The sequence below is a fragment of the Sarcophilus harrisii genome, chromosome 6 (assembly GCF_902635505.1).
Source record: "Sarcophilus harrisii chromosome 6, mSarHar1.11, whole genome shotgun sequence".
Taxonomy (NCBI): domain Eukaryota; kingdom Metazoa; phylum Chordata; class Mammalia; order Dasyuromorphia; family Dasyuridae; genus Sarcophilus; species Sarcophilus harrisii.
This window is the reverse complement of record NC_045431.1, coordinates 132,823,636-132,836,466: the sequence shown is the minus strand read 5'-3', so window position 1 is coordinate 132,836,466 and position 12,831 is coordinate 132,823,636. Positions and strand designations below refer to the sequence as shown.

At 32.9% G+C, this 12,831-nt stretch overlaps 1 protein-coding gene across 4 annotated transcripts in view; it reads left to right on the top strand.

Moving 5' to 3' along the window:
* NPNT (nephronectin) overlaps positions 1 to 12,831 on the top strand; it is a 111,996-nt gene that overhangs the window by 72,423 nt on the left and 26,742 nt on the right. For all 4 annotated transcript variants that reach the window (XM_031943180.1, XM_031943178.1, XM_031943179.1 and 1 more), the window contains 3 exons: positions 311 to 445; positions 779 to 901; positions 2,829 to 3,248. In XM_031943180.1, coding sequence (XP_031799040.1) covers positions 311 to 445; positions 779 to 901; positions 2,829 to 3,248 — 678 coding nt within the window. The remainder of the gene's footprint in view (positions 1 to 310; positions 446 to 778; positions 902 to 2,828; positions 3,249 to 12,831) is intronic.

Genomic DNA, 12,831 nt, shown 5'->3' with positions numbered 1-12,831 from the left:
AGTGTAGACAGTTTCATTTCAAAAATTCATTATCTGGTAATCAGTATTCAAATGATGAGCCTGCTTGAACTGATCCAAATTAGTTCCTAAAATTTGCATAATCTGGCCTTTACCTTCCACAAGCAATTTTTCTCATATCAGAAGGTTTTGTTAAGGCTCATGTTTCCCTGGCAAAGCCTTCAGGAATGTCCAGACTCATATTCTATGCTATGCTAAAGCATCCTTACAGGATTTCAGGAAAAGATATATATTCTGAATTAAGCAATTTCAGCTCTTGCTATTTATAAAGACATATTGCTTGTATCTCTAGATGTGGATGAATGTGCAACTGGGAGAGCCTCATGTCCCAGATTTAGACAGTGTGTGAACACCTTTGGAAGCTACATCTGCAAATGCCATAAAGGCTTTGATCTCATGTATATTGGAGGCAAATACCAGTGTCATGGTAAGGAAATTTGGTCCTTGTTTTACTTGTATTACAAGGATGAATATATATACATATATATATATATATATATATGTGTGTGTTTTGTGTGTATGTATATATATATATATATATATATACACACACACATATATATATTCACTTGTATAGCATTATCATTTTCTCTTGTTGATCTTTTTGGGTAAATTTTATTATATTATTTATTATATAAATTTATTATATTTATTATATAAATTATTTTATTATATAAAATTTAAAGTACATACAGATAATCTTTTAACTCTTCTCATTTGTCTCTTCACTAAATAGATTTATTGTCTTTTTCTGTCATAGATATAGATGAATGCTCTCTTGGTCAGTACCAGTGCAGCAGCTTTGCCCGATGTTACAATGTGCATGGGTCATACAAGTGTAAATGTAGAGATGGTTACCGGGGAGATGGAATAAACTGTATATGTAAGTCATATTTTTTTTTGTCCCAAGTTCCAATTACAAATGAAGCATAGAAACAATCTACTCAAAAAGATAAGAAACAAGGTCATTTATCTAAGGCTAAATTTCAATGGGGCAGGTTAATGATGCAATGGATAGAGTGCTAGTCCTGGAGTCAGGAAAACTTGTCATCCTAAATCCAAATCTGACTTCAGACACTTACTTATCAGTGTTACCCTGAGAAAGTCACTTAATCCTGTTTTCCTCAGTTTCTTCCCCTATAAAATGATCTGGAGAAGGAAGTAGAAAACTACTCTAATATCTTTGCCAAGAAAACCTGAAATGGAGTCACAAAAAGTTGGATACAACTGAACAAGAACAACTACATTTCACCTCTACACATGGCTAATAATAATATTGTTCTGAGTTTCAGTAGAACATAAGAAATAAGACTAATATTTTTTATAAATTGTAAAAGATGTAACATTGCATCTCAGCTTTCCTGTCTACATTATCTTAGCTGCAGATATTTAGCTACTGAATTAGGAAGGTGAATTCTGCAACATGTGAAAGCTGTAAATTACGTTGACTATTAATTTCAGAAATATTCTGTCATTGGCTTTTAGAAGTCTGCTGAAAGTAGATCTGAATGTATAGCATTATAGTACTCTTGTGCTCAAGCTTTAATTCCCAGTTTTTTTTTATTTGTGTAGCATTCTTTTAATCTCATTTTCTTTGCCTATTGAAGCTATGAAATTCTGAACTTATTTTGTAAGCAAATTCAAGATGAAGAGAAGGATTTAGAGCTATTGTATTCAATCAATGACTGTCTTAATAGTTGTATTTCCTTGACATTGTCATCTTTTTTATGTGACTTCCCCCTCCCCTGGTGAAACCCTTCCCATCCTAGTCATGCCTGCCCATCCAGGGGAACCTTCTTAGCTATGTCCTCCCAGTAGTTCACCAGAGCAGGTCTACTCAATGGACAAGGTACTCTCTTTTCTTTCTGTTGATGTATCAAGGGTTATCTACCAATAGAACATCAGTTCAGTTTAACAACTATTTCTTTTTCTTTTTTTTTTTTTTTGAGAAGCAATTGGTGTTAAATGAGTTGTCCAAGATTGCACAGCTAGTGATAAATGTTAAGTGTCTTAGGTCAAATTTGAACTCGGGTCCTCCTGACTCCAGGGCTGGTCGCTCTATCCATTGTGCCATCTAGCTGCCCCTAACTACTATTTCTTTTTTAAAAATGTTTAGAAATTTTGTTTTTCTGTCATTTTTATTTCTCAGCATCTCATCTTTTCCCATCTGTAAAAACTAAGAGAGAAAGAAAGAAAGCGAGAGGGGGGAAAAGAGGGAAGAAAGAGAGGAAGAAAGGGAGGGAGGGAGGGAGACAGAGAAAAGGAAAGAAATGATTCATTAAAACCAAGACACTGACCAAGTTCAACATTGTGGCTAGTACTTCATACTCATAGTTCCCCATCTCCAAAAAAAGTTCAAGTACATTTCTAGATCCTTTTTGGGGGCCAAACTTAATGATCATAACTTCATAACATTCAATTTCAATTTTATTTTTTTGTTCTTCCATTTTTCTCTTTCTTTCTCTATTTTTGTCGCTTAACTCTGTCTCTCTCATATTAGGCAGTATATGACTCTATAAATAATAGCCATATTTGAAAATCCCATAAAACATTTGAACATATAGATATATATCTACTCCCTATATTTTCTGAAAGATGAATGGACTGTAATATGAAATATTTAAATGGGGACTATAAGCCAACCTTAATTTTTAATGGGTTTTTGTAGGTGCTTGTTTTACATTCATAGAGAACAAGTATAAAATAATATTTTTCAGTAAACAAAATAGGTTAATGTCTTTTGTTATTTTTCATCCTTGAGAGAAAAATGATTGCATGTTAATTTAAATCTTTCATTTTTGCTTTTTCAGATATTCCAAAAGTTATGATTGAACCTTCAGGACCAATTCATATATCAAAGGGAAATAGTACTTTCCCAAAAGGTAATGGAGGACATATTAATACAATTCCTGATATTGCAAGTACTAGATGGCCTCCAAGAACACCACATATTCCCATTATTCATACTGAGAGATCTACTCCTAAGCCGCTAAGACCTACACTAAAGCCAACAACACAACCTCCGCCAACCACAACTGAACTTATTACTGTCCGAATGACACCACCACCACCACCACCAGCAGTGGCAACACAAAGACCAACCCTCAAGCCATCAACAATGGCACCTTCATTTTCAACCAAAATACCAATTGAAAGTACATCTTCAAGAGAAATGATGGTTGACAACAGAATACCAGTAGATCCTCAGAAACCCAGAGGAGATGTATTCAGTAAGTAACTATACCAGTGTTCTATTTCTTAGCTTCTTTGGATATCAACAGGGTTAAATCTTACATAAAAATCAAATTAATAAAAAAATTAATTTTGCAACAAAGTCAATCATAGTTGCTGGTAATTAAATATTGTAAGAACTTTACAAACAGCCATTTGCCAGCTTTTCTTTTTGTCTATAAATAAAAAAATAGTGCTTAGGACCTCAGATGGATGGACTATACTGACCTTCCAATGCAGGAATCCCTTCTATCATGTTCCTAACATGTGATCATTATTCCTCAGCTCCTACATTTCCAGTGACCAGGAGTTAAATTCTTATAAAGTATTCCATGTCAGTGGCTCTATTATTAGAACGTTCTTTAATTTTAAATTGAAATCTGCATACATGTATATGTATGTGTGTGTGTGTGTGTGTATATATATATATATATATATATATATATATATATATCTACATATATATATTCAAACCCATTGTTTTTATTTATTGCTTTGTTGAGGAAAAAGGAGTGTTATTTAAGGTAGTTAAAGGCTGATAATTTTTATAACCATTCCAAATATTCTTTCAAAAGCAATGTATATCTGATTAATCCAAACTATATGAAATAACTTCTTGACAATCTTTTACTAAACATTACCCAAACAAATAATACGTATTTTTGAAATTTTATTAACTCTGTTTTAAACATTTCCCATTATGTCCCTTACCCTTCTTAGAGAGTATATTACCTTTTTTTAATAAAGAATAAAAAGAGAGAGGAAAATAGTTCAGCAATATTACCAAATATATGAAAAACTGATATTATATTCAGTATTCTCCATCTATAATCCAATAACTTAAAAAAAGAAAGAAAGGGTGCTATCTTCTTATATAATTCTTTGAACAAAAATTGGTCATTAAAATTTCAGAAATGAAATTCTGACTAGTTTCTTCTTCTTTCCATTGATGTTGATGTATTCTTGTGTATATTGTTTTCCTAGTTTCATTTATTTGATTTTGCATCAGTCCATATGCCTTCCCATGGTTCTCTGTATTCCTCATATTCACCATTTTTATATCACTATATTTATATGCCATCTACTTTGTTTGTTATTCTTTGCTCTTTATCTATGTATCTAATCTATCTATATAATTTCTATTTGTCTTGGTACACATGCTTTTGTTTATTTGTCATTAACTTCTTTGCTTAATAATGGAATATCTAAGTTCAAGAGTATGTCACTGCCTTCACATATTTCAAATTTATTTCCCATACGATCAAACCAATTCGTAGCTTTTCTAACAATGCATTTGTGTACCCCTTTTTTTTTTTAACTACACCTTCCAACATTGACTTCCCATGTTTTGCTTTTTTGCTGGTTGTGAGATGAAACCTCAGAGTTCTTTTAATTTGCAGTTCTCTTATTAGTAGTGATTTGAAGTATTATTCATATGGTTATTAATAAGTTGCAGTTATGAGAACTAAACAAATATAATTTTTTATTAAACAGGTGGTAGTGACTCTGGTGAAGGACCAGAACATCTACTTTACATCCCAACTCTCATTGTCTGACCCTTCTGTGACTACAATGAAATAACTTCTTGACAATCTTTTACTAAATATTACCCAAACAAATAATATGTATTTTTGAAATTTTATTGTTTTAAACATTTCCCACTATGTCCCTTACCCTTCTTAGAGAATGTATTACCTCTTGTAATAAAGGTAATTCTTTGTTAGGGTAAATTCTATGAAGTTACCAGGATGACAGTGCAAAAATCATAAAATGAAGAGTTATAGTCTTATAGTCTTATTGACAGAAGAATACTTCAATTCATGGGAAAAGTGTTCTCATAGTTAAAACCAGGGCATGGAACTAAATGCTGGAGGCAGCTTATGGACTAAAGATTCCCACTTTAAACTATATACTTGCAGATGCTCAGAAACAAAATAAGTCAAAAAAATCTTTAGTACAACCCAAATCCATATGTTATAGTCATATTAAAGTATTTATTCATCTTTCCTTAAAACATTAGTAGAGGAAATATATTGGCCAACCAATATAATTTGAACTGGGTACATGCCTGCCCATGGCTTAGGTCTAACTCTTAGTTTTCCATAGCCAAAGAAGATATTACTCTGCCTATAAATAACACTTTTCTTCCTGCTAGCTGCTTCTCTTGTTATTCAATTCAGTGTAGATCTTGTCAAAGTTTTAAGATTAAAAAGTAGTCAAAAATCTAGATATGGTGGTTAATCAAATTTTCCACAAGTCAGTGGTAACAGATGATAACTTATTATCTGTATATTCAATATAACTGAAAACTGCTAAATAGATTTATTGATAGAGCAAGCATTTATTGCGTTTATTATATGACAAGTACCATGCTAATGCAACATAACTGGTAGTTAGGTTAAGAGTATATAAGATATCAATTCACCTTAATTTTCAGGTTTCTTAGTTCTTAGTATGCAGGATTCAAAATAGAGGAATTATTTTTTTTTCCTTTCAAGGTAAATGGAGAGCCGCTGTTCCACTGAGGCAGAGAATATTAGATCTTTCTCCCCCTGGGGCCTTAGAGATCCCATAGTCCAACTCCTAGATTTTACAGGCTGGGAAAGGGAAATGATGTGACTTGCCTCCAGTCATTTAGCTGGTTCATGGCAGAATCAGTTCTCCTGACTGCTGGAGTGTAAAAGGCATGCTGCTTCTGGGCATTAAGGGTTTCCTTGGACTCTTCCAGATGGCTGCATGTGTGACATTGCATTCCTTCAGCCCAGAATGAAGGAGGAGAAAATGCAAAGGTCAGCTTCAGGCTTTTTAAATAATATAAGGATCTGGGAGATTGTTACTATATCTGGGGATGAACTAAAAGGATAAGAAGATAATTACTGACCTAAAATAGCTCAGAAATTGGAGAGGGGAAACAGGGAATCCATTATCTAATCTAATTTTCTTCAAAAAATGAAATTTAAGAATTTGCCTAAAAATAATTAAACCTTTAAGAAGTGTTCATTCCTCATATTTTCCTGGAACACGTTGTGACTTTCTTTTTTGCCAGCATCTCTTCCTACCTTGTACTATACTTGTAATGAATAAAATAAATGAGTGAGGGAGATGGATTTATCAAACATGTGTCAAGCACTGTGCTTAGATCTGAAAATAAAAATACAAAAGTGAATAGTGAGAGGATAGGATTGGAAAGGACTTGCTATAGAAAACCTGAAATTCCTATTAGAGTCACTGAGTTAAACCAAAAAAGAAAGTATAGACTGCAGCTAAACATATCTTATCCTAGAATGTCCAATTAATAAAATTTGATTAATTGCAATTGTCCCATTATTATTAACAATAATTATAATAATAATTTACATTCATATAATATTTAAGATTTTCAAAGGACTTTCCATTTATTATTTCACTTGATCCTTATAACAATCCTGTAAAATAGATCTTACAGAATTCAAGTCAAATACTCTATCCACTGTGCAACCCAGCTCCCACTGCCCTTAATACAGTTATATGGATTAGATCACCAAACTGGCTGTTCAGATATTGGTAAATAAAGTTAAAAGAGAGGTAAACTTGAGAAGTAGAGGTCCTGAGGGGAAATAATGATAGGATTTCACAAATAGGCTGATGAAAAGGGAAAGAAATGAGGGACTAAGGATGTCTGGGACTCACAATTTGTCTTGGCTCTGAAAATGCAACAGAAGCAATACAGTGTAACAGATGAAGAATTGATCTTGGGTCATGAAGATCCAGATTCAAATCCTGACTTTGACCCATACTGTCTATTACTGGTTTTTAAATAACTGGCAATTTGCTTAACCTTTCAGTGCTCTAGGAAATTCTCTAAGACTATAGAGAGAAGGTGTCAACCTGTATGTATTTGTAGAGGGGAGTATTCTCTTTACCAATAGAGTCATATATCCAGACTCTATTTTTTATCCAGAATGTATCAAAATAGATGAATTCTGTCTAAGACAAGGAAAATCTTCATTGCAAGATTAAAAATCTTTTATCACTGATATTTTTAAAAATTCTACAAACTAAAGGACTAAGACATTATATATTTCTTAAAACCTGAGAAAAATGGTTCTTAATTATTTTTACTCACCCTTAAGATTCCTTCACGAATTGACATATTACAGATAGATCATTCAGCTTGTTGAAGTTCAGTATTGGATTTTCTTGGCAAAGTAGCTTGCCATTTCCTTTTTCAGCTCATTTTACATGAGGAAACTGAGGCAGGGGTTAAGTGACTTGCCCAGAGTCACATAGCCACTAAATGTCTACGTCTAGTAAGGAAGATGAATCTTTCTGTCTCCAGGTCCTGTGCTCTACTCATTCTACCAACTAGCTGTCCAAGCACCTAACAGGGATAGATATTCTTACTTATTGACTAAAAATTGTCTTCATACACAAAAGAATTAAATTTGAGAGCAAATGTTCTATGCCATTTCTGGAGAATTATTCAGTTTAAAAATGGGGCTATAGTCACTCATTTCTAACCTTTACTACTTTGGCATGTGTTTATAACAGCCACTAAAAATAATTCGTAGTCAACTAGCAGTTATTGAATGGGAAGAGGGGAGAATGACATGGTCAGACTTATACTTAAGGAAGATTAATTTGCCTGTTCAGTGAAGAGTGGATTTTAGTGGAGATAAGACTTGAGAAAGGGAGACCAATCATTAGGCTACTGCAATAGCTCAGATGTGAGGTGATGAGAACCAGTGCCAGTGTTGTGACAGTGTCAAAAAACAAAAGAAGGCATGTGAGAAAGATTATAAAAATAAAATTGAAAGACCTTAGCAACTAATTAGATATGGAAGTAAAAAGAGATAAAACAAGTATAATACCTATATTGCAAAGATTGACTGGGAGGTTGGGAGATACAGTAAGAGGTATGTTAAAAGATGCAAGGGTTTTGGGGGAAAGATAATGAATGCCTTTCTGGATATGTTCAATTTAAGATTTCTGTGGTTCATTTGTTCAAAGTGTCCAGCTGGTAGTTCAGGAGAGAAGTTAGGACTGCAAAGATAAATCTGAGAATCATGTGCATAGAGAAGACAGATGAATTTATGAGAATCTTTAGATCATACAGTGTAATATCATAGAGGGAAAAGAGAAGGGAACCCACCATGGTAAGCAGACATATCCTAGGCAAAGATATCTGGCAAAGGAGGATTAAGAAAAACCATTTAGACGGCAGGAGGAGAATTAGGGGAGAGCAGTATCATAAAAACCTAGAGAGAAGAGAATATCAAGACAGTCATCAACAGTGGTGAAACTTCAGAAAGGTCAAGAGGGATGAAAATTAAGAAAATATCATTCAATTTGGTAATTAAGAAAGTGATTGGTAACTTTGGAGAGATCAGTTTTGGTGGAATGATGAGATCTGAAGTCATAGTTTAAAGACTTAAGAAGAAAGTAAGAGGAAAGGATATAAAAATATACTATTGAACATGGAACATCTGGATAGATTATTGCCTAAATTATCAAAGAGCATAAAAAAATAGAAAGATTAAGGTTGTCTGCAGTAAGAAAACATATCTTTTATTAACAAAGGAAGTACTCTGAAAGGCACTGGAGAAAAATACTTTTCTGTTCATTTCCCCTTCTATAAATTGTACAGGATATGTGACTATAGTGGCAATGATGTCCTTAGTCATGAATACATTGAAGTCTATATTCTATATGATGTGGTGATGAGTAAAAAAATTGTTTCTTCTGAGGAATGAAAAGGTCCCCAAACTTGTTTCCTTCCTGATAAACAGAAGAGCCTCACAACGAGCTCAAGATGTGTCTGCCATTCCCCTCAAGATTAAATGTCTTTCAGTATTTTGAAGGAGGGACTTATTGCTGTGTACAGGGCAGAATCTGGTGGTATGAGTTCTGAAATTTTTCAAGATTTTTGATTTATTTTTAAATTGGATCTTGTGGTGTTTGGGAAAGACAAAAATGAACATATTGAATTTGCAAATTCAACAAAGCAAGACATTTTAAGTGTTTTCTAAAATGTTATTCCTGTATGTTTTAGAAATTCTTATTGGTGTTTACAAACTATACATAGGGTTTTGAATCCATTTCATATTATGATAAGAATAACATCACATTTTATCCTTATGTTTAATTGCATTTATTTGAGACACATAAAAATGAAAGTTCTAGTTTTAGTTTCTATATAAACTCTCTTGTCTTGTGGTCATTGGCTGTATTCATGAAATCATTGTTTTACATAAATCAATATTCTTCATTTTAGGTAAGAAGTTGTATATAGAAAGAATGATTTTATTTTGCTCATCTCTAAAATTTCTTTTTGTATATTTAGTCAGAGACATTGTGAAAGTATGGGTGTGCAATATAATACTCATAAAGTACTCAAGGACAAACATATCAAGGTCCTACTTTTCTGTCTGCTTCTGCATAATTATCATATGAAGTCTTTTACTCTAAATATATTGAAAAGCAGTCTAATAGATATAATCAAAAATTGCTCCTAGAAGATTACTTAAAATTTAAAATCCCTCTTATTAATTAAACAATTAATTTATTGGTTCCAAACCCCTACCCTTGCAAAATTGAGGAAGACTTCCTTTCTCAAACTAAATCACTCCTCAAACTCAAACCTTGAACTCGTAGTCTCAGACAAATAACAGTGTTACTAATCATAGAATGTATTAGCAATAACATATAACGTAGAGGCATAGAAAATTTTTAAGCAATATCTCATCTGTGAGAAAGATCACAGTCAGAATCATCTCTATACACTCCAAAACTCTGGAGTCACAGTGCAACTTTTTGATGATCTTTTAAACTCTGTTCCTCTCAGAATGACATTTTATTCACTTCTATTTGGAAGCATCAGTTAACTTTTCCTTTCTCCTTAAATATAACAATTAGTTGAATTCACCACAGGATGGCAGTTAAAAATCTCTCCATTCCCTTCAGGTATTTTCCTTGAAAATGTCTTCTCAAGAGTATAAGAAAATAACTCAGCTTAGTTCTTATCAGAAAAGAAAAATCAGTTACCCTGTGGAATGTGACGATTAAATTCAGTTCTCTCAAAGCATCTCTTCACACTGTCTCAATGTGAGTAGAATTCCAGAATTGCCAACTCTCCTTCCCCATCTAATTCCTCTATGTCAATTCTTACTCTCACATCTCATTCATATAGCCTAATTACTCTTTTTACCTTTTCCTACATGGTTTTGTTTTTTTAGGATCACATCATGCATAGCTCTACTCTAATCTTTCTTTCAAAATTACCCAATTACTAATGACAATCTTAGATGTATGGTTTACATTTCCATATATAAAGCATAAACAGTTTGATCTTATTGAGTCCCTTGAAATTAATATTTGATGTTTACCTGATATTTTTCTTGGTTCTTATATGTCAGATTTTTTTTATTAAATTCAGATCTTTTTGCAACAAAAGTCTGAAAGTCTAATGGACTTTGATTGAATTTCCTCTTTTTTTGTACTTAAGATTTGCTAGGTATGATATTTTTGGCCACAATCCTAGTTCTTTTGCTCTTCAATAGTGTCTCAAGGTCTGCTAAATCTTATGTGATTCTAATTGTGGCTCCTATTGTGTTTGAATTTTTTTTTCTTGTTGCTCATAATGTTTTCTCCTTGATCTGAGGGTTTTTTCAAAATTTATCTATGATGTTCCTATAGATTTTTCTCATAGGACCTCTTTCAGGTGGTGATTGTTGGGTTGTTTTTTTTTTCTATTTCTATTTAAGTATTTCTTTATATAGATTCTTTTTCCTTTTTGGTCATATCTTTTAGGTTGTCCAATTATTCTTATACTTTCTCTTCTTAATATGTTCTCCACATCTGTTGTTTTTCTTATGAGTTATCTCATACTCTCTTCTATTTTTTCCATTCTTTAAATTTTGTTTTATTATTTCTTGGTCTCATAACTTTGCTGGCTTCTTTTTGCCCAATTCTAGTTTTCAAGAAGTTCACACTACCTTTTAAAAATGAGAGGCATCAAGTCCATCACAGACTTATCCCCAGTGTCTTCACAATTGAAGTTTGGTTAAACTATTTTCAGTGCTTCATGCTGATTCAGTTAGCTGTTAGTATTCATTATTCTTTTCATAAGGTTATACTAACAATATGTAAAATCTCTTTATAAGAGTTGCTATTTAAACTAGAGTATATTCAAAATATGAAATATAAAAGTAAGAATTATAAAATATAAAATTAGAGAATCTCAGGAATTGGGAGGCATCCCAGATAATACAATCATCAGCTTGAGTAAAAATTTTCTCTTTAATGTGTTCAATTAGTTGTTATACCTGATGATTTCCTGTGATTGAGAACTCACTACCTGACAAAATCCTATTTGCGCTTTTGGAAAGCTCTAATTATTTGGCACCAAAGTCTACCTCTGTCTAGCTTCCCCATTTTTGATGCTACTTCTGCTTGTTCCTATTTACCTCCCCTTCTAGCCTAATCCATGTTGTCTGTGGCCTTTTAAAATTTTGTTGCCTATAACTGAACATGATACTTCTCATGAGGTCATAGCAGGATGGAAAACAAAAGGACTATCACCTCTTTCTTTTTGGTGAAGGTAGCTAATTTCCTTAAGACAATGAGAAAAAGTCTCTACTGTGTAAACAACACACAAGGCATTAACAACTTTCATTTGTTCAAACTATTAAGTACTCTGTACAGAAATTACTGTGGTAGATGCCATAGGAAATAAAAACTTTACATAAAATATAGCCAGAGGTGTGATGATATACTATAGCTCTTAAAAGTTTTAAGTTAATGCTGTAAAGTTACCCATGCATATATCCTGTAAATAAAAGGCTATTAAATAAAAAAAAGTTTTAAGTTTAATCTGCTGTATTAATATTTTCTCCATCACTTTAAGTCTAGACAATTGATAAAGCAATAAAATAAGCCCCGATTTGTAGCTATTTCTGAGATGCAAATGCTCACACACAAAAAATCTAACAACTTGTGAAACTGTTCATCAAAGCAAGAATAAACAGGCAGCAATAGGAAAATTACTCATCTTTTTCATGTAAAGAGAGAAGTTGGCAGTTAGTTCCATTTCCTCCTTCAAGGACCTATTTTTGAACCACAACCTAAAGGAAAACCTAGCCAAAGAGTTTAAGTTTTGTGACAATTGAGAATAATAACCCTAAACATTTGCCAGAAGGTCTATATCCCAATCAGTAAAAATGACCTTAATATATCCCTGAGACTCATTTTGGAGTGGTGTCAGGGTCAAGTTCAGAAATATACCCAGCTTTAGAATGGAGTATAAAAAGTCAAGTGTCCAAACATTTTTTGGATGTCTAAAGATGCTGCAATGGCAGTCTGCTATGGTAAACAGTAAGGTGGAGTTACATTACTGCTCTGTGTAAACTTCCAGCAGGAGTCAAGGTCAAAGTTTACTACCAGAGCAGGTACTTCTCCTGGCTCCTTCTTTCTGTTAGGCTATCTGTCTGCAGATTCCATCTAGAAAGTATCTTGCATTCTGAATTCTTCTATATCAGATCTTCATAAATCTTCAAGACTGATGAAAGTTTCTATTCTCCTCCATATCCTCTAGCTTCCAATCTA